The sequence below is a fragment of the Ceratotherium simum genome, chromosome 36, assembly GCF_057802395.1.
Source record: "Ceratotherium simum simum isolate JZ-2026a chromosome 36, ASM5780239v1, whole genome shotgun sequence".
NCBI lineage: Eukaryota > Metazoa > Chordata > Mammalia > Perissodactyla > Rhinocerotidae > Ceratotherium > Ceratotherium simum.
In genome coordinates this window covers 21,864,034-21,885,183 of record NC_141935.1, presented here as the reverse complement: position 1 = coordinate 21,885,183, position 21,150 = coordinate 21,864,034, and the positions used below count along the sequence as shown (strand labels likewise).

At 49.8% G+C, this 21,150-nt stretch overlaps 1 protein-coding gene across 1 annotated transcript in view; it reads right to left on the bottom strand.

Annotated features, from left to right (window-relative positions):
• CAPN2 (calpain 2) overlaps positions 1 to 13,515 on the bottom strand; it is a 57,410-nt gene extending 43,895 nt beyond the window's left edge. Inside the window, exons 1-2 of the mRNA XM_004439539.3 lie at positions 13,182 to 13,515; positions 8,851 to 8,920 (exon numbers count right to left, since the gene is read on the bottom strand). Of these exons, the coding sequence (XP_004439596.1) occupies positions 8,851 to 8,920; positions 13,182 to 13,418 (307 nt within the window). The 5' untranslated portion in view covers positions 13,419 to 13,515. The remainder of the gene's footprint in view (positions 1 to 8,850; positions 8,921 to 13,181) is intronic.
• Positions 13,516 to 21,150: the final 7,635 nt, after the last annotated feature.

Below are 21,150 nucleotides of genomic sequence, written 5' to 3'. Positions count from 1 at the left end.
CTCACAGAGTCTGCCTCTCTGGGGGGTACCAGCAAGAGAATGGAGCCAGCCCTGAGATATGCCAGTGGCAGGATGCCGTGCCAAGACGTCCAGATGCTCAGTCACTCTTCGGTCCCCAGGGCACCCCAGGACCTGAGACGCACCCTTCACCTGGTCCAGGAAGCTGATAAGACAGACGGTCCTGATGAGGGGAGCATCCTCTGAGAAGCAGGGAGGTCTCCATCTCCTGCTTTGCCGAATCATCTCCCCTGGACGCTGGGAGGGTTGGAGCCCCTCTCCCACAAGGTCAAATATCCCAGCCATGCGGCCCTGCCTTTGCACTCTCGATGCTGTTTTCTCCTTTCCTACGACAATGTTGACTCCCAACTGTGGCTGGGTTAGGTGACGCCACACGGGAAGTGTGCGACCTTGGTCTCCAGCAGCTCAGTGACCAATCACCGCTGCCCCCTCACCACCTATTTAGGATCCTTCTCACTGGCCGCTGCCTTCACCAGGCTCCCTGCAGGGCCATTCTGCGCCCCGATGCCCAGGACCACCCCCACGGTTCCCATAGTACTTGATGTTCCTGTGTGCCCCCTTCACTCTCCCTGGCTATCAGCGGTTTTCCAGCAGGGGCATTTCTGCCACCCGCTCTGGGGATTTTTGGCAACGTCTGGAGATATTTTCGATTGTTGCACTTGGGGAGGGTGGTGCTTGTGTGCACAGTGGGCAGAGGCCAGGAATGCTGCCGCGCACCCCACAGCACACAGGATATTCCCCGTGACCGAGAACCGCCTGGCCCCAAACAGTCAGGAAACCCTGCTGTCTCAGGTCTCGCTTATCCTGTGTCCCATTTCCTTGGTGCCTTTTTTTTTTTTTTTTTTTTTGCTAGGAAATGATAAACGGACCAAGATATTGAGGCTGCTTCTGGCAGCCAGTGACCTTTCCTGGGACGCTGGTATTTAACAGTCTCCAGCAGACCCGATACCCTGCCAGACAGGATGAATCTCTCATGGCCTAGGCAGCCCAGGGAGGGAGGGGAGTCCTGCTGTCAGGCTGCTGGAGTTTCAGCTTTGGAAAGGGGAGGACGGAAGCCCTGAGGAGCCAATTTAGGGCCACTCCAGGAGCTGGCGGGCAGGGGGATTCTCTAGAGGAAGTGCACACCCTGCCAGCAGCCCAGGCCTGCGAGATGGTGAGTGATGAGTCACACGGGGCTGTCCCTTCTGTGACTCGTTTTTTGGCCCGCCAGCAGCCCAGAAAAGGGTAACCCCAAACCAGAATCCCTCTCCATGCAAACACAGTCATGTCTCATTATATTAGGGGCTGGGAGGGGGCGGGGGGAAGATGCTTCACTCTAGTCACATCTCAACCCTGGTTAGCACGAAAGCCTTCAGCCTCCTTCCGGGAACCGCACAGGGAACTGTGAGCAAGAACAAATGATTCAAACCACATGTCCCTTGGGCTGGCCCCGTGGCTTAGCGGTTAAGTGCGCGCGCTCGGCTACTGGCCGCCCGGGTTCGGATCCCGGGTGCGCACCGACGCACCGCTTCTCTGGCCATGCTGAGGCCGCGTCCCACATACAGCAACTAGAAGGATGTGCAACTATGACATACAGCTATCTACTGGGGCTTTGGGGGAAAAAAAAAATAAATAAATAAAATTATAAAAAAAAACAAACCACGTGTCCCCTCTCCCTTCCTTTCCCCCATGCTGCTCCTGCTGGAGAAGGCCCTAAAACGGAGGGAGACGAGATGCTGAGGCCCGAGGTTCACACTCTCCCACTCCGAACCTGCATGGACTACTGGACTCTCAGAAGGGCGTCCCCGCCCGTCACCTGAGTCCCTGTCCTGCCCCAGTTCCCTGCGGCCATGGCCCCACTGGTCACTACCTTAAATCAGAGTTTTTATCTGCCAGTACTCCAGTGGACATGGTGTCTTTCTGCCAGGCCCAGTCAAATCCACACCCTTCCTCCCCTAACCCCTGTGGCCCTCACAGACCCCCACAGGAGAAGGGGAGCCTTGCCCTGGCTGCCAACTCCTGTGCTAAATTCCAGCTCCTGGGGACCTCTCCTCCCTCCCCTTCTGAGGAACCGGCGGGACAGTCTACTTTCCTGACTTCCTGGGGGCATTCAGTGTTGAACTAAAGGGAAAAAGTCTCATGGAGGCTGGGGCAGCAAGATGCAGGAGAAAGATCACGTGATGGACCAGCCCAACAAGAATGAACGCTGGAGCTCTTCTCTCACTCCGATCCTGATCCCAGAGAGACAGAGACCACAAGGGGCCCTGGGTCCCAATGGCACCTTCCAGTCATACAGTTCTAAAGCTCTCCACCTCATGGGAAAAGGAAAGATGCAAATGTCACTATTGTTCCCATTTCAAAGATGGGTAAGTGGAAGCTCACAGCTGAAAGTTACAGGGGTGCTGGTGGCCAAGTCCATGTGCAGGGAGAGGACAGAGCCTTGAGAGCTGCGGCACTCCAGGGTCCCTGGGCCTTGGGGGGAACATCAGGAAGCAACGGCCATTGCACGCACCCTGGAAGTGGGGCAGAGGGGACTTCCCTGAGTTTCTTGAACTTTTCTCTGAACACCATCTCCTCTGTCACCCCTCTCTACAACTTCAGTGGTCGCCAATGCCAGGCTCTAGAGCTGGGACACAGTCAGGTACTCAAGACATGGCACAGTGCGCTCCACCTCACCCCCAACCTCATCTGACATACTCCCCTCGAGCCACACCCTCCCCAAAGATAACCTGCCATTTGTAGTTACTACACCCTTACCATGTGTCAGCCTCTGGCGCTCGAGCTTTCCATGCATTATTTCATTTCATCCTCACAGCCCTATTATCATCCCCATTTCATGGATGAGGAAACTGAGGCTTGAAGGGGATAGTGATTCACCCAAAGTGACAGAGCCAGGACGTGGCAGAACCAAGAGGCCAACCTCTAACTGATGGACACCCAAGTCCTCACTCTTGAATCTGCTGTTTATAGCTGTTTACTGATGTACGTGCCTTGCGTGGCTCCATGTGGAGACACACAGGCCTGTGAGGACCATCCCAGCCTGGAGAGTCAAGGATGGGAGACTGGATCCCAATGCTCCATGGTCGGCTGTGCCGTCCACTGCAGTAGCCACAATGCATGTGTGTTCTTTAAATTTAAATTTATTAAAATTAGAAATTCAGTTCCTCAGTTGCATTAGTCACACTTCAAGTGTTCCACATCTGCCTAGTGGCTACCAAATGGGACAGTGCAGACACAGAACATTTCCATCATCGCTAAAATTCTGTTGGGCAGTGCTGGTCCAGAGTCTGCTCCATTGCACACCTGCTGGCCAGGTCACTCGATGGTGGGCCAGCCAGAGTGGCCCTCCCTCATCCTGGGGCTCCATCACCACTACTGTTCCTGGCCAGGACCCCATCAGACCTCACAGAACACATGGTCCCTCATTTCTGAGATCTCCAGGATGGGGGCCTCTCTGTGGCTGATACTGTTGGGGGATGATCTGAGCAATGATCCTTAGACCTTGGAGCGGAGACGTTACTGCTCACAAACATGAGTGTGAGGGGATTTGGGGGGGCGTGGGGACTGCTGGCAGAAGGTAGCATATTTTGGAGTCAAAGAATATCAGAAGTAGTGGGACCTTAGGAAAATCTGACCCAACCCTCTCATCTCAGAGACAGACAACTGAGGCCATACGGGGGGGTGTGGCCTGGCTCCCGGCTCAGGGAGCACCCGACAAGCGAAAAGTCACACTCTGATCCTTATGCCCATGGGGAGCAGGCGGGACCCTGTGAATTCCTTTTGGGCACCCTGCGGCTTCAGAGGAAAGTGTAGGCGACAACGGGGGGATTCTCTTGGGGAAGATTCCCACTGAATCTACTGCCTGGAGAGGGGAAGTCAGGGACAGCCAAGGAGAGATTTGCCCTTCAGGCTTCAGATGAGGCAGGGACCCTGCTGTGTGACGGCCAAGGCTGGGGCAGCCAGGACAGGACAGGGGCCTCCGGGCAAAACAGTAGGGTGAGCGATCCATCCTGGCCCTGTTTACAAGGCTGTCTGAGATGCAGCAGGAAAGGGAGTGGGGAGCACGGGCAGCAGCGACGGGGGAGAAAAGCTGTGAAAGAGCATTTCTACCCAGAGAGAGGCTGAGAGGAAACGATGACTCATGGACACCGCACATCTGCTCCAGGGGGTTAGGAGAGGCCTCCGCTGGGGCGGCGAGGGTGCTGCTGGAGTTGCTGGTGAAGCAATGGTTTTTAAGTGAAAAGAATGTATTTACTTTCTCCGTCAAACCAGCCAACAACTATTTTCTAGTCCTTTTGCATTTTTAAACTACATGCACTATTTTTAAAAAAGGCACCTGTAAATTCCAATAGAGGGGCATCCTATAGAATCCCTGACCAGTACTCCTCAAAGCTGTCAAGGTCATCAAAACCAAGGAGAGTCTGAGAAACCGTCACAGCCCAGAGGAACAGGAGACGTGACAACTGCATGTAATGTGGTCTCCTGGATGGCATCTTGGAACAGAGAAAGGACTTTAGGTAAAGACTAAGGAAATCCAAACAGAGTCTGGACTTGAGTTAATAATAGTGTATCGATATTGGCTCATTAATTGTAACAAACGTATCACACTAATGTGAGATACACAGTAACGTCAGATGTTAATAACAGGGGAAACTGTGGGTGGGGTGTATGGAAGCCTCTGTACTATCATCTCAATTTTTCTGTAAATCTAAAATTGTTCTAAAAAATAAGTTTCAAAATTAAAATTTTAAAAAAGCACAAATACAATGGACTTTTAAAAATTATAATTTAAAAATCATTTTAAAAATTATTTATGACATTTAAACATGGGGGAAATAGGGAGAGGTTGGTAAACGGTACAAACTTTCAGCTATAACATGAGTAAGGTCTGAGGATGTAATGTACAACATGGTGACTGTAGATGATAGCACTGTATTGCATAACTGAAATTTGTTAAGAGAGCAGAACTTAAATGTTCTAAGAAAAAAAAAGATAAATATGTAAAAAAAATTCAATTTTTAAAATTGAAGGGGGTGTGTCTGCCCCCTTTATGTTTATGATCTCCTCTTACATCTCCCCTTCCTCTGAGCGCTACAATCTGTGTGTTACCTAAATGCAGACACCATGTCTGCCCTTCCCTCTCTTTGGTACTTCCACTCTTAGATTTTGACTTTTTAGAGACAAGGATCCGGTTTCCAACCCAGATTATCTCCTTTTCTACAATTTGAAGAGACCTTTCATGTAGCTGGACTCGGTAATAATCACGGCCCCCTGAATTTGTTCAGGATCCTACAGTTTGCCAAAGCTGTCTGCCTATATTAATCTCACTTGTCACCACAGCCCTGGGAAGGGCGCATGATCATTATTCCCATTTTACAGAAGAGGAAATTGAGGCTCAGAGAGCTTGGGTAACCTGCCCATGGCCACCCCGGCTCGTAAACGGTAGAGGAAGCAGGAACTGGAAAATTCTTCCAGGGTGCTTTTCCCATGGGTCTTCGCTATCCACTCTCTGCTGAGCTGGGCTGTGGGGAGGGGCACCCTGCAGCCAAACACCTCCCATAGGTGCTCGGGGGCCCATGTGACTCTTGGGGGTAGAGGCAGGGTGAGCCACCTCTTTGGGGCCCTGAGAACAGGTTACAAGGAGATGGGGCTGTGCCGTTTTAAGAGCTTTGACAGCGTTGGCAGCCTTGAACCCTCCCCAAGGAAGCCAAGGGCCTGTGGGGGCACCAGGCCGGGGAGTTGCCTTTCCCTGTGAGCTGTGCGGGCTGTGGGGGGCTATGGGGACAGTGAAGAAAGCTCCGCAGAGGCACAGTGAAAACCTAAGATATGAGGAGCTCAGCATTTGAATTTCCTGGGCCCCTAGGGACCATTCCCAGTGGCAATCACCTGTAAGAACAGGTTGCTTCCAGCAATCCCAGAGCCATAACTAGCTGCAGCAGCCCGGGTCTCCGGCCCTCCCTCCAGATGGGCAGATTTTTCTTTGCTGACTCGATTCTTAGCACAATCAGGGTCCGCTGTACAGGTGGCTCATTGCAAACCAGTTCTGCCAACACAGTTTGAACGACGCTGGTGAGGCTTCGAGTCGAGCCTTCTGGGAGAGAGCGTGGGAGATGGTGGGTTAACCGTTGCTGGGCAGCGCTGTGAAGGCCGGCAGGGTGCAGGGAGATGTACAAGTGTCCAAGGACACTCCTGCCCAGGTTCACGGGGTAACTGAGGGAGTCTCAGGGCAGAAAGCACAGGGAAGAAAAGGAAATCTGCTTTGAGAATTTCACATTCCCTCAACGCAGCATCGCAGCAACTCAGAGGGAGCATGGGGTTATGAAAAAGAGCACAGAAAGATTTAAAAGCAGATCAGGGTTCCTTCCTTTGGCCATTTTTAGCTGAGTGGCCGTTCATGTACCCCCCTGACTCAGTTTTCTTTTCTGCATAGTGGGGGTGAAAATATTTACTTCAGACTTGGGATGATTACAAAAGATACAGCATCAAAAAATCCTCTAGCCCAAGGTCTACACTCAGTGTCAGGCCCGAGGAACGGCTGTAGAATAGCTGAATGCCACATCTTAGGGGATCTTTGAGGTCATCTCATTCACGCTATTTCCCTCCCATTTGTAGAAGGGACTGAGGTTCCGAGTGAAGACTTGCCCACTGTATCCTGAGAGTTGAGCCTCAGCTCTTATCTCTGGTCATGTGGCCAGGTGTCGCTGCCATGGCCCCTGTTCCAGATGCTGCTGAGTCTGCTGGGACTTGGTGACCATCCCCACCCCATCACCACTCTTTGCCCAGATGCCAGAATCAGGGTGAGAGTTCAGTCAACCACATTTCACAGATGGTAATCGAATGAGGATCCTCCAAAATAAAAGGCCAAGAGAACAAAATGACCGAGATGGTGTAAAAAAACCCTTAGAAATTATAGACCGGTTACTGAGAAATGTTAAAAGGACTTCCACTTCATCTTGTTTCTATTTGATTTGGTGCATCTCATGGGGAATTTTACCCCAGGAATGTAAGCTATGCCTGTCTCCTCCCCAAATGGTCTGCTAATATTTAAACAGGACTTACATCTTGTATTTGTTACTTGAAATTTGTCCCTTACTATGTCATTAAACTTTGAAATAGATGTTTAATCCAGGTGTGGAATTTAGTCCAAGTGTGGAATGTAGTCAGATGTGGGGTGCAGTACAGGTGTGGAATTGAGTGCAGGTGTGGAGTATAATCCAGGCGTGGAATTGAGCCCAGGTGTGGAGTGTAGCCCAGGTGGAATTTAGCTCAGGTGTGGCAGCCGCTGTGTTCATCTCCAGATTCTCCAAAGCCCGCAGGGTTGGTTCAAAGTCTCCATCAACTTCCAGCCCTATTAATGTCCATTTTCTCCAACCAATGGATTTTTCCCAGTGCACCCACCTTAGGTGCCCAAGGACCCCAGGGCTTCTATCTTTTGTGGGGAATATGCAAGAAATGGGGGTGGGGTGTTTTCTGCAGGTAAGAATGTGCTCCAGCATCTCGGGAATCTGTGCACAGAGGCTGAGCTCAGACCAGCTGGGTTCTGCCCGCCCAGCCCTGGCTCACGTCATCCCTGAGAGGCACTTCCTGTGGCCTCCCAGTGTGCCCGTCCTAATGGCTCACACAGCTGCCCTGACACCTGTCAGGGGTGGGAAGTTTTCCAGGCCCCCTTCCAGGGAGTCTAGCTCAGGGTTAAACACACAGGCCCTGGATTCAGACGGTCTGCATTTGTATCCCAGGCCCCCACTTCAGCTGCGAGCTGACCTTACACAAATCACTCCCAGGACCTCAGTGTCCTCATCTCTAAAATGGCAATCATCACCATACCTTAGAGATTTTGCAAGCATAGCTTCGTGTCTGGCACAGAGTATACACTCAATAAATATTACCTGTTATATTCTGAGTATCAGACCTCTGCTAGGTGGGCCAAGAAAGGAGGCACAATTCAGGTTGACCAATTTTGTTACCATGGACTAGTTTGGGGACCAAGCTGAAGCCGATGGGAGGAAACAAGTTTTTGGTTTATCAGAGCAAATGATCTGCTCCAGTGATCATAGGCCTGTATTTATCGTGAGTAAAAAAAATTGAGGGTGGATTCTATGAGAATCTAAGTCATGGCCCCAGGTCCCAGTGTTAAGACGTGTTCATAGAAAACTTAGGAGCTTTCAGACCAAAGCTGGAGACTCTGCAGGTTCCAATCTCAGCAGGTACTCTATCCAGAAAGAAATCAGAGCTCAGCTTCAGAGAGCAAAGTTCCAGACTCTCACAATTCAGCGACTCCAGTTAATCTTCCTTAGAGGAACATTACGACTGCCTCCCACTGTTGTGATACCATGGTGAGTCGGTCTTGCAAACACCGAGAACGCCCTGGTACTTGAACTTCCTCTCAGCAACCAGAATTAGGGTTTCCTCTTCCTTCACACTGAGTCACCATCCCCTGTCCCGAAGCCCCAGAGAACCGATGTCTCAGTGCTATAATTGAGCTGGGGAAGTCCTCCCACCTGGCCCTCAGCCCAGAGCCTGACTGTTTCATGGGCCACTGGTAATACTGGCCCCAGGAGGTACAGAGACCAAGGGGTGGCTGACATCTGGGAGCTCCTCCATCCTCCAGCGGGAGCATCTTTGTAACCTCAACAACTTTCCCAATGCTGGGGACACAGGAGGCCTCGGTGCACATTTGTGCATTTGCGTGCATTAGCACGGGGCGCTCAGGGGACAAGAAATTCCAGGAAGCTTCTGGAAAGGGAAATCGCCAAGCTGCTTGGGGAGGGAGAGAAGCCACAGATCATCCCTCGTCCCTTCCACCCACAACCTTGCAGACAAGACCCCGCACCTGCTTTAGGTGCCATCACTTACCCAGGGCTCCTTGGCAGATATCTGTGCGGGTGGCTCCTCCAACAATAAATTGGGGGTCATCGCAGATCTCCTGGGAATGAGACCCACAGAGTGCTGTCAACCCACCAGGCACGTGCTTTTGCATTTAGGATGCCTCAGTTCCCAGTGGGGACATCAGACCCCTTCTCCCCCTTCTCCTTCCCTCCGGGGAAGGTTTTGCAGTTACAGTTAGACTGCCATGGGGTTCTTCTCTGACCCCTGCTCTGGGGGTCCCGATAGGTGGTGGGGGACCTCCCTGCTAAGAAGGGCAGTCATTGGACCCCAATGCTCCAAACTGCCTAGACCCTACTTCATCATGTCCCTGCCTAGGGCCTGGCAGCATGGAGTCCAGCCACCTCTGCAGGACATTGAGATCATTCACACTCTGGAACCACCCTACCCAACACGCTAGCCCCTCTCCTCGGTGCCTGCATGTAAGATGCTTTGCCTGCATGGAATTCCTCCCTTTCCCACCCTGTTCTCTCCTTTTCCACATCTTCCCATATCTCAACACTCATTGTCACCTCCCCCATGAAGCCCTCCTTCACAGTTCAGCCCTCACTCATCCCTTCAATTCTGAGTCCCAGAGTATTTGTACTCTGCAATTTAGTATTTGGTTGTGCACTGTCTGGTGGAGCTGATGGGTATCACTCCATCTTCCTAACACTCACACGCTTCTTGAGGGCAGGGGGATGTAGCTGGCCTTCTGAATTTGTCCACAGGGCCATGATCCTTGGAGCATCCATATATCGTGAACCTGCTGTATATCAATACCGGGCTTGGGGCTCTATCTCATGGAGCCCTCTCAGGAACGCAAGATGGGTATTGTCCCCAGTTTACTGGTGAGGAAACAGGCTAAGGAGATAAAGCAACGTGTCCAAAGTTACGCTGCTCATAAGTTACGGACAGCTCTGGGATTTGAACCGACTGCTCTAAAGTGTTTCTCTTTCCGCTCCTGCGCTGCCTCTAATTGATCAGTAACAAGCCTGGAAGGGTGTTAAACCGCAGGACTGGCCCACAAGCAGCCTGATGGAAGCCAACTTTGAATAAGTCTGGCCCCTGCACAGCCCTCTCGGGGTGCGTTTCCTGATTCTGAAGAACTCCACCCCAAAGCCACAAAGGAAGTCAGAGCGTAAATCTGGGCTTCTCTTGGCTTGGGCAACCCTGGTTTGCAGGAGTTCCACCCCACACCCCTCGGTGTGCCCCTCTCGGTTGAGCAGAAGCTTTTCCTGGGTGACACCTGGATCTAGCTTCCCTCCATCCTGGCTTAGACTATAAACTCTTCCAGAACCACAAGCTGCAGCAGAGCAGAGCACATTCCTTCCATGCCTCTGCACTGTCCCTCCCCTACTCAAGTGGGCCTGTTCTGAGGATGACGGACAGTGAGAACGCTTTTCTACTGAGGCAAACGAAGCCAGCTTTGCCCGAGGTCTGCCAGCCAAGCACTTATCCAGCTGATGGAATAGATGGGGCTCAGTGCTGGGAGCCCAAGAATTGTATTGATAATCCTCAGTGCACCAGACACTTACCCCAGAAAGATTTTTCCAATATATTTCAGAAACTTCTCATACCTTTGGCAGCCTCTCCAAAGAAAGCAAAGTTCAGAGTGGTGCTTAGAGATGCTTCAGAAAATTATGAATCGTGCACAGCATGTCGGACATTGAATTAAATACAGAATGTCGGACATTGAATTAAATACAGAATGTCACAGAGGAAGGGGCTTGAGGGTTTTGGATTCAGACCACCTGGGTTTGAATCCTGGCTCTGCCACTTCTCATACGGATTCTAGGACCCTGGCAAGTTACTTCTCTTTAAGCCTCAGTGAACTCTAAGGAAACTGGGGTTTCGGACCCTGTCTCACTATCTCCCCCCGTCTTTATCTTTAGTCCCTTCTCTGGTGAGTCGACATATAACACATTCCAGTTGCTTTCATCTGAAACAGCCTCTCAATCCCCAGGTCCCACTCTCCCTTCCCTCTGTCCTCTCTCTCTTTTGACAGCACCCTTCTGAAATTAGTTGATCACATTCTTCCTTTCGGTTCCTTACTTTGGAGGCTACAGCAACCTGGCTTCCACCCACTGAAATTCCATCCCATTGCAACTGCTCTGTTAACATCACCCATGACTCGCTAATGTCCAAATCCAGCGGACACATTTCTGATTCCTTTGCCTGACCCCAACCACAGCAGTGTTTGAGAAGGCAGGACAGAGGCAGAGAGGGCAGCTGTGAGCTGTGGGCTGTAACCACCCACAGGCTGGACACAGTCCCGGCTCCACCCCGGACACCTGTTTGAGCAAATATTTAACCTTTTAAAGTCTCAATTTCCTCAACTGTTGGATGGGACTATAATAGCCACATCCTCCTTGGCAGTGCAGTGCACAGCCTGCCCCACCCTAAGCAGGGGCCCTGAAACGGCTTCAAATTTCTATTTCCTACAGGCATTTCCAACTGTTGGGTGACCTGTCTGTCTCCCCTCACTAGCCCCTAAAGTCTTCAGAGGCAGAAACTATAAGCACTGTGCCTGGCATACAGTAGGTGTTCAATAAATGCTTATTGAACGAATGAAAGAATAAGTGAAGGAGTGTGCGAATTCACGTGGTAAACTGTAAAGTGCTATACAAATGTAAGGTCAATACATTCACGTGTTCATCATTTTCGCAACCATAATTTCATTTGAGGCTCACTACAATCCCGCATTCATTCATTCACTCATTCCACAAAGAGTCACTGTCTTTTGTCCCCAGAGGTATCCCAAGCATTGAAGACAGCGCCTGGCATATAAGAGGCATTCAATAAATAGCGTTAAATGAATGCATGCATAGTGTGAAAGGGCACTAACCCTGCTGGGCATTGGGGATGTACTGGTGAATAATGCACACGTGGTCCCTACAGTCCAGTAGGAAGGATGGACAAATACATGTAATTATATCTATAAATTGTGAAAATGCTTTGAAGGACATTAGCAGGGTGGTGATAAAGATGGGGGGGACGCTGCTAAGAATGGTCATGAATGACCTCTTTGAGGAGGGGACATTTGGCTAAGACCCAAAGAATGAGAGTGAGCCAGACTCCAGAAAACCAGGAAAGAGCATCCGGGCAGGTGAGAAGGCCTGAGACAGGACGGAACCCGGTGCTTTCGAGAAAGGAAAGCCAGAAGAGAGGAAAATATTGAGGTATTCCCTCTTCTTTTAGATGAAGAAATGGAGGCAGAGAGGTTCAATTGCTCAGGTGGGGTCACCCGGCAGGTTAGCAGGCAAGGAGCTCAAGTGCTGAGTCCTGGCCTAGGGCACTTCCTACTGCACTGCTGCCCAGGGGCTGGATCCGGGGTGACAGAAGGTGACCTGGGAGGCTCAGAGGAGTGGAAGCAAAGCAGGAATGCATCTTCTCACAACAGGAATCTAGCGTTTGCATTTCCCAGGAGCCTCCTTTAGGTTGTGGGGGGTGGGGGGCGGTCCACGAAGTGGCCCATAGAGGGTGGGCCGGCAGGGGCTCCACGGGAAACCGACAATTAGATTAGGCAGCAAGGTGTCCCAAGGCCTGCCAGGGCAAGGGGTACAGAGAGCCTGGGGGGGTGGCACAAGAGAGCTTGGAGGGGCCCCTGAGGTACTCCAGGGAGAATTCTGGGCCAGTCGAATGACGAGTAGGAACTGGCTCCCTGCTGCATCTCCCTGTTCTTTCTCACTGTAAATGTTATGGGGAGGTCTCTCCAGCAACATTTTGGAAAAATAAACAAGAAACTCTGACTGCATAAATCTAACTACGACTGCATGCGACAAGCCTTAGTCACAACGACCAGGCTGCGGATGGTCCCCCTCCCTGAAGCAGAAGGAACCCGAGGTAAAGATTGACTTTTCCTAGTCCGATAGTGCCTCCCACCCTTTCTCCGCAGATCCTCCTCCCCACCCCCCACCGTCTCCCCACTGGAGTCCAATAAAGTTTCCCCCAGGCCCTCTTAGGCCCTCTTAGGCCATTCGAGTTTTTCTCAAGTCCGTAGGGGGCTCCCCTGGTGGGCCTGCTAATGGCATTTGAGGGCAGCGTGCGCCCCGACGCGTCCCGGGAGACGCCGTGGGTGGGAAAGGGGACAGGCCTGCTCTGGGGACGCGGGCTACCCGGGGAGCCCCCCGCCCCCCGCGCCTGCACCGGGTAAGGGGGCTCTGGAGGCCGGGCGGCGGGCACGAGCGCTGGGCTGCGGGCCGCGGCTCCCCGGCTGCAGCGATCGGGCTCTCCGCGCGCCCGGCCCGGCCCTCGCTGGCCCGGAGGCCTGGGCTGGGGCGCCGCCGCCCGCACCCCGCCCTGCCACGCGTGCTTCCTACCGTGGGCCGCTTCCACTGGATGCCCTGCGTCTTGCTGGAGTAGGGTCCCAACTCCTTGAAGCCCAGGGAGGAAGGGCCGGCCGGGAAGGAGGGGTCCTGGAAGAGCGCCCCGGCCTCCAGGCACTCGTTCCGCAGCGCCTCGTAGTCCTGGTTGAGGTACTTGATGGCCCTCTCGTGCGAGCCCAGCCCCTCGGCCGCCTCCCGGTCCTTCGCCAGCTTGGCCGCGATGCCCGCCATCGTGCGCGTCCCGGCGCCCGGCGGTCCAGAGAGCGCGGCTCGGGTCTCCAAGGGCGCGGCCAGGGCCCCGCGCTGCAAGCGGACTGCGGGCGATGATTCACCGCCCGGGAAGCGCCCTCCGCCCGCCCGCCCGCCGGGGTGTGGCCTCGCCGCTCCCGGCCTCTCGGCGCCCGGCCCGGGACGCGCGCAGCCCGCGGCCTGCAGAGCGCCGGCCGCACGCGGGGCCCGCGGGGCCGCTGCTGCCCCCTGCGGACGGCCCCGGGATGGCCCGGCCGCCGGCCTCGAACCAAAACCCGACAGCCGACTTCCCTCCTCCTGGGCAGGAGGGCTGGGCGAAACCCGAGGCTGGGGCGGTCGTGACCGTCCAGGAAACACCCTGTGAGTCAGGACATCGGGGAGGGAGGCTGAGGGGAATAAATTAGCTGCCAGGCCATCCACTGGGCCCTTCTTTGCGCCAAACGCTATCCTAACGGCTCTGCGTACGTTCTCTCGTTTAATCCTCCCAGCAACTCCCTAAGAAGGTTGTCCTTCTGCTATTGAAACAGGGGGCCAACTTGCTTTAACTATACTCACTTGTCTGTTTGCAAAAGTAGATAATGCATTACTAAAATCCACCCTGTAGATAACATCTCTGATGCCTGGGTCACCATGGTAGAAGGGTGCTTGGGTTTTTCAGGAACTGACTCCTTGTCCAGTTCAGGCTGGTTAAGACTACTGACTCATCAGCTGGGCCTGCACCTACGTCGGATAGGTAACCTTTTGACGTCAAGGGGCGGAAAACTCCACCCTCAGGCCACCATTTTGTGAACATGCCTCTCAATGAAGAGCCGTGAAGCTTGACTATCCTTGCCCAGATCAGCAATTACCTCCCTTCTCCTTACGTCCAGTTGTCTATCCCCACCCTTCAGACTACCCTGCCCCTTCATCCCATAAATATCCCTAATCCGTATTTTCCGGAGGCGGATTTGAGATTTGTTCTCTCCTCTTCTGGCTTGACTGCCCTGTGAATTAACCCCTTTCTCTGCTGCAAACTCCTCCTCTCCGTGATGGGCATAATTGTGTGGTGGCTAAAAGGAACCTGGTTTGGTAACACTATTGTCCCCATTTTGCAGATGTGAAAACTGAGCATCAGAGAGTTAAACAACACTACCCAATGTTGCACAACTAGTCATTGGCAGAACAGGGATTCTAAGTCACCAAGGCCTGTTATAATCACAATGCTACACTGCTACTGGTCAGCTATTTGATCCCAGATAGGGTTGCCAGATTTGGCCAATAAAAATACATCCTCCCAGTTAAATTTGAATTTCAGGTAAACACCAATAATTTTTTGTGTAAGTATGTTCCAAATATTGCATGAGGGCATAGTTATACTAAAAAGTTATTCGTTGTTTATGTGAAACTCACGTGTAGCTGGGAGGATGGAGTGAATATTGGTAGAGGATTTAGGATGGTGCCTGTGTTAGGGGCCACTGTGACCACTCTGTTGGGGAGAGAGCTTGAGATTCTAGCTCATAAACAGAGAAATGGGTGTGTGCCCAGGAATGTGGTCTTTTCCCCTCTTGTTCCCTTCACTAATACGGAAGAATTTGAGTTTCAATGGAAAACTATGCATTGTTTAGAGCAGTGATTCTTAACTGGGGTGAATTTGCTGTCTCTACCCCACCCCACCTTGGGGGACATTTGGCCATGTCTGGAGACATTTTTTATTGTCATGACTGGGGGATGGGATGCTACCGGCCTCCACTGGGTAGACGCCAGGAATGCTGCTAAACATCTTACAATGCCCAGGACAGCTCCCCACACAAAGACTTATCTGGTCCAAAATGTCAATAATGCTGAGGCTGAGAAACCCTGGTTTAGAGCACCTCCTTCCAGGTTATCTGATTCTTAGCCTTTCATTGCTTTTGAATTATTTTACAACTCGGAGTTGTAGATAACTGTAGCAATGCGGTGTAGATATGCAAATTAATTCTGTCCGGTGGAGGGATCTTTCTCCCCACTGTGGAAAAGCCAGCTGAGTCAATTTGCACATTCATTTCAATATTCTTCACTTCATAGAAATTTGTGCTTCTTTGACTTTCCTTTGAACCAGCTACAACATCTGCTTAGTTGCCTCATTTAATTAACGAGTTAAACGAAGCCTTTAAAATGTGTTCGTTTTATATCTATATGAGAGTCATGGTTTTACCTTTATTTGAGAATTATATTTTAGCCAGAGGAAGGAAGACCGGTTAACACTCTGTGGAGAAAGTGGCATTTAAGTTGATCTTGAAGGAGAGTTTGAGATTTGAATATTCGGGACTTTTCTGCAAAACAATGACCTGTCAGGAAAAACTTAAAAGTCTTTGGAATTAAAAAAACAAAAAAGGATTAGGGGGTGTCCTGTGGAATGCTAGGTGGAAGGAACCTAATGTACCCTTCCAAGGGATCAGATCAGTAGTTATCTGTCACAGTCTTCAAGCTATTCGACAACTCGAGTAAGTTGTAGAAAATTGATAATAATGCAAATAATTCTGGTCCACATGTATGCAACTGAATTTTCTGTGGTGGAAGTGCGATCACACAGTTTTGCATCTATTAACAAATTTCAATTCTGCATTCCTAATTGGCTGCTCTTTTGTATTCTCCTTTGACATTATTTTTTTTTTAAAAAACACCTACCAGTTCTCTTACTCATTAATCCGTTAATTGAAAACTTTAACATATATTCATTTTTTAAAAATTATTTCTTTATTTATTTTCCCCCCAAAGCCCCAGTAGATAGTTGTATGTCATAGCTGCACATCCTTCTAGTTGCTGTACGTGGGACACGGCCTCAGCATGGCCGGAGAAGCAGTGCGTCGGTGCGCGCCCGGGATCCGAACCCGGGCCGGCAGCAGCAGAGCGCGTGCACTTAACCACTAGGCCACGGGGCCGGCCATAACATATATTCATTTTATATTTGTATGAGAGTCATTATTTTACCCTTTGAAGACAGTATCTTTTAACACACACTTTGTGGTCAGGTCCTGTGCCTTAGCCTTTGTTATGGCATGTGGGCATCATAGACTCTTAATGGATGATGGAGAAATAAATAAAATGGGTGAGACGTATTTGATGAAAATGGAGGCATTTTTCTTGTACAAGAGGAGGATAAGAGGGGCACTTGGTGCTAGCTTCAAGTGTTTACAGGATTGTCATGGAGAATAGGGAGTGTATTCATTCTGTGTTGCTCCAGAGGGAGAGCTGGGACTAGTGATGGATTTAAAGGGGCGTAGATTTTTTTTATTGATGTCTTAATAGTTTATAACATTGTGAAATTTTAGTTGTAGATTATTGTTTGTCAGTCACCATATAAATGAGTCCCTTCACCCCTTGTGCCCACCCCCCAGCCCCCTTGCCCCTGGTAACCACCGAACAGTTCTCTCTGTCTGTGTATTAGTTTATATTCCACATATGAGTGAAATCATGCACTGTTTGTCCTCTCTCTGGCTTATTTTGCTTAACATAATACCTTCTAGGTCCATCCATGTTGTTGCAAATGGGACGATTTTGTCTTTTTTTACGGCTGACTAGTATCCCATTGTGTGTGTGTATATATATATATATATATATATATATACATATATATATATATATATATATATACCACATCTTCTTTATCCAATCATCACTCGAGGGACACTTGGGTTGCTTCCACTTCTTGGCTATAGTGAATAATGCTGCTATGAACATAGGGGTGCATAAGCCTCTTTGGATTGTTGATTTCAGGTTCGTTGGATAGATACCCAGTGAAGGGATAGTGGGATCGTATGGTATTTCCATTTTTAATTTTTTGAGGAATCTCCATGCCGTTTTCCATAGAGGCTGCACCAGTTTGCATTCCCACCAGCTGTGTATGAGGGTTCCTTTTTCTCCACATCCTCTCCAACATTTGTTGTTTTTTTGTCTTGGTGATTATATCCATTCTAACAGGCGTTAGGTGATATCTTAGTGTTGTTTTGATTTGCATTTCCCTGATGATTAGTGATGTTGAACATCTTTTCATTTGCCTATTGGTCTTCTGTATATCTTCCTTGGGAAAGTATCTGTTCATATCCTCTGCCCATTTTTTGATTGGATTGTTTGTTTTTTTGTTGTTCAGTTGTGTGAGTTCTTTATATATTATGGAGATTAACCCATAAAAAATAATTGTCTCATGGCTCGAGCTGTGCCACAAGGAGGGGGCCGCCTTGTGAGACAGAGAGTACAGCACTACTGGTGGCTTTCAAGTGGTCAGAGGTTCCCCAACTTGACTGGGCATCAGAATCACTTGCAGAGCATGTTAAAAATACAGATTCCAGGCCTTGCAACCAAGATGCTAATTTAGTAGGTCAGGAAGTCTTTGGTCTTTAAGGCTTGAGAGCCAGCCAGATTGGGGCCCTACAGTTGGAGGGGCCTGCAGAGCTGGGGGCTGGTGACCTCTGAGGTCCTTTCTTAGCCAAAGAGTGCTGAGAGTGTGCTGACAGGTGATACAAGCCAGCCCGGTAGGTACTTTCCCAGCATCATAAGGGGCCAGGTTCTTCTTAGCTTTAAAGTCAGCATTGGCTTCATTCTTGAGGGGCCACACACCCGTTTTATAAGACTGCATTCTGAAGGATCTATTTCTCTGCCCTTCAAAATGTTTTGGGGACTGCCTGTTGCTCCCCATTTTCTAAACTTCCTGGAAAGGAGGAAAGAGTCTTAGGATATGTGAGTTGCATTCGGCCGCCATGAGTGTTTATTCAGGTTTAAGAATTGAGCCCCCTGTTCCTGTGAAAGATGACATGAGTGGAGCCATGTTAGAATAGAGCCAGAGCAGCTGTTTCAGAGGAATTGCCTTGCATGTCTTGTTTTCTTCATCTTCCAAACTGGACCAAACCACCCACATTCCAAGAAGTCAGTAAGGACAAGAATATCCTGTTTGTAAGGACTGATGACACTGGACTTTACTGATGACCGAATCGCTAACCAATCAATGACGTACAAGTCTAGCCTTTTGCCCGATGTTTGAATCTCAAGCCACTCTGTGAAGTACAAACTTCACCTTACCTCACCTGGCATCGATGAACTCTTCTAATACAACTCACCTCATCTTACTCACTTTTTTCTATAAAAACCCTGAGCTCCTCTCCATAATGAGGACACTATTTGGGTCTCTGTCTGCATCTGTGTTCCCCAAATTGCAATTCTTTGATCCCCAATAAATGCTTTGCCTCTTAAACTGGTTTCTGTTATTGTAGGTTGACTTATGGTGTCAGAAAGCAGGACCTGGAGCCAGCCCTGAGGGCCTAGTGGTTCAAGTTCAGTGCTTACTGCATCTACTGCCCGGGTTCATTTCCAGGTCGCAGACCCACACCACCTGTCTGTCAGTTGCCATGCTGTGGCAGTGGCTCACATAGAAGAACGGGAATGACCTACGACTAGGATAAACAACCATGCACTGGGGTCTTGGCGAGGAAAAAAAAGAAAGAAAGAGAAGAAAGCAGGGCCTGAAGAAATCTCACCTTTCCTGACTGGTGTCCCCTGGAAATGGGTTTGGTATCCACATGAGTCCCCCTGTGTGCTCACCGCTTCCACAGACCGCCAGCTCCTCCAATTGTGAGCCCTCCTAGGATCTGACCTCCCTCCCTTTTGGTTGAAGTCTTTGCATTTCTTTGGGATTCTGGGGCAATAGCCCAGTCCGGGGTAGATTGACCAGGAGACAATTGTCTCCAAGCCAACTCACAGCGAATGCTGTCTGGAAGGGTTTCTTTGTTTGAGTCGGCAGTGGCCGCTGCTGTCCGAGGATTTATTCCCCATCTGGTGAGTACTCAGATTCTGTCTTTTGTGTCTTTTGTCCAAACAACTCTAACCAGTGGGTCAGAAGCACAGGTAACAACCTGAGACTTATAACTGGTGTCCGTTTGTCTCTCTGTCCAGCATGCTTTAACGTGGGAATTTCATCTTCTAAAAGTTCCGGAGAAGTTCCTCCCTCAGGAACTCCAGCTGGGTTTATATTTAAGAACTACATCCTTGGGCCGGCCCTGTGGCTTAGTGGTTAAGTGTGTGTGCTCCACTACTGGCGGCCTGGGTTCGGATCCTGGGCGTGCACCGATGCACCACTTCTCCAGCCATGCTGAGGCTGCGTCCCACATACAGCAACTAGAAGGATGTGCAACTATGACATGCAACTATCTACTGGGGCTTTGGGGGAAAAATAAATAAAATTATAAAAAAAAAAAAAAAAAGAACTACATCCTTCCTTTTGTAAATTTTTGTCCCAATAGATTGATAATAGAAAAGGTGATTTAAAATTATAGTGGCCAGGTCCGGCCCAGTGGCATAGTGGTAAGTTCTCGTGCTCTGCTTCCACGGCCTGGGATTTGCAGGTTTGGATCCCGGGCACGGACCTATGCACTGCTTATCAAGCCATGCTGTGGCAGGCGTCCTACATATAAAGTAGAGGAAGATGTTAGCCCAGGGCCAATCTTCCTGAGCAAAAAGAGGAGGATTGGCAGGAGATGTTAGCTCAGGGCTAATTTTCCTCACACACACACACACAAAATTATAGTGGCCACTTTGGGGCTCCTTTGAGCTTCCAAAACTTGTCTTTTTCTGCACTAGATTTGAGAACCTTGGATCAGACAAACTGAATGCAATCTTTAATTTCTAAAGAATCAAGCATGTCACCTTCTGGCACACCTGCTTAAAAACTATGGTCTTGGAAGGTGTAAATATTTACAAAGAACAGCAAAATCTTACTAAACTTGTTTTGAGTCCTGAGATCCTGACTTGGTAACCATCAGGTTGGGGGCCCCAAAATATGGCAGGACAGAAATGTGGGTTATACCCCATTTGTGGCTAGGGTCCTACCAAACTGCCACCAACCTCAGGGGAATTACATTGGCCATTAGAGGGGATGGTCCAACTAGATAAGAGCATTTAAGAAGTGTACTTAAAAACAAAGTCTTCAAAATTCCAAAATAGCCTTATTGAAAGTTTCATTGCAAAAAGCTAGTGAAAAATTAAGGTATGAGAGGTACCTAAAAGAAAAGACTATACAAAAGTCTGTTAAGTTAATGCCTTTACAGGCACCCTCATATCAGTTATAATTAAACTGGTTTATGGTTTTACAGGCTGACATATCAATGAGTACAGTCACCAGCCGCCCCATGTCTATGGAATCAGCCTAGACTTTTTGGTTTTATCCTCCCCTCCCCCATCTATTCTTGCCCTAGACCAAGTGTTCAGTGCCCATTTATTACACTCTGCTTTGCTCGACCAAACTTTAGTTGGGTTTCTCTCTTTCCTACAGGATTCTGAACTCGGCTTGCCTCCAAGCCTGAGCAAACACAAAAAAAGTGGAATGTGCCCCCCTCCACCAGCTTCTCCTGGGAAGCGGCCGAGTACAGCCAGACCCTTTTCCTGTCAGAGCCCTCGTCATTTCCCCGTGTTTGTCTAGCTTCCCCTCCCAAAATTCTGCTTATCACAGCCTGCCCCTCCCTTAACCCAGTAAGAGAAAACTCCTTTTCTGTTTGATTTGGAGACACTTACCAGTTTCTGAGATTAGACTGTTCTCTCTATTGCAATAATCTTTTTTTCTAATTAAGTCTTCCCTATGTAAGTCTTGAGGTGTTTTTATTTGATATCCTCCATCTCCAGTTTGCAAGTCTGGGCACGCTGCCTGATGGAGAGGTACCACTGCCCGCCACTGGGCTCTGCTTTCTCTACCCTTAGATGAAATGGGGGA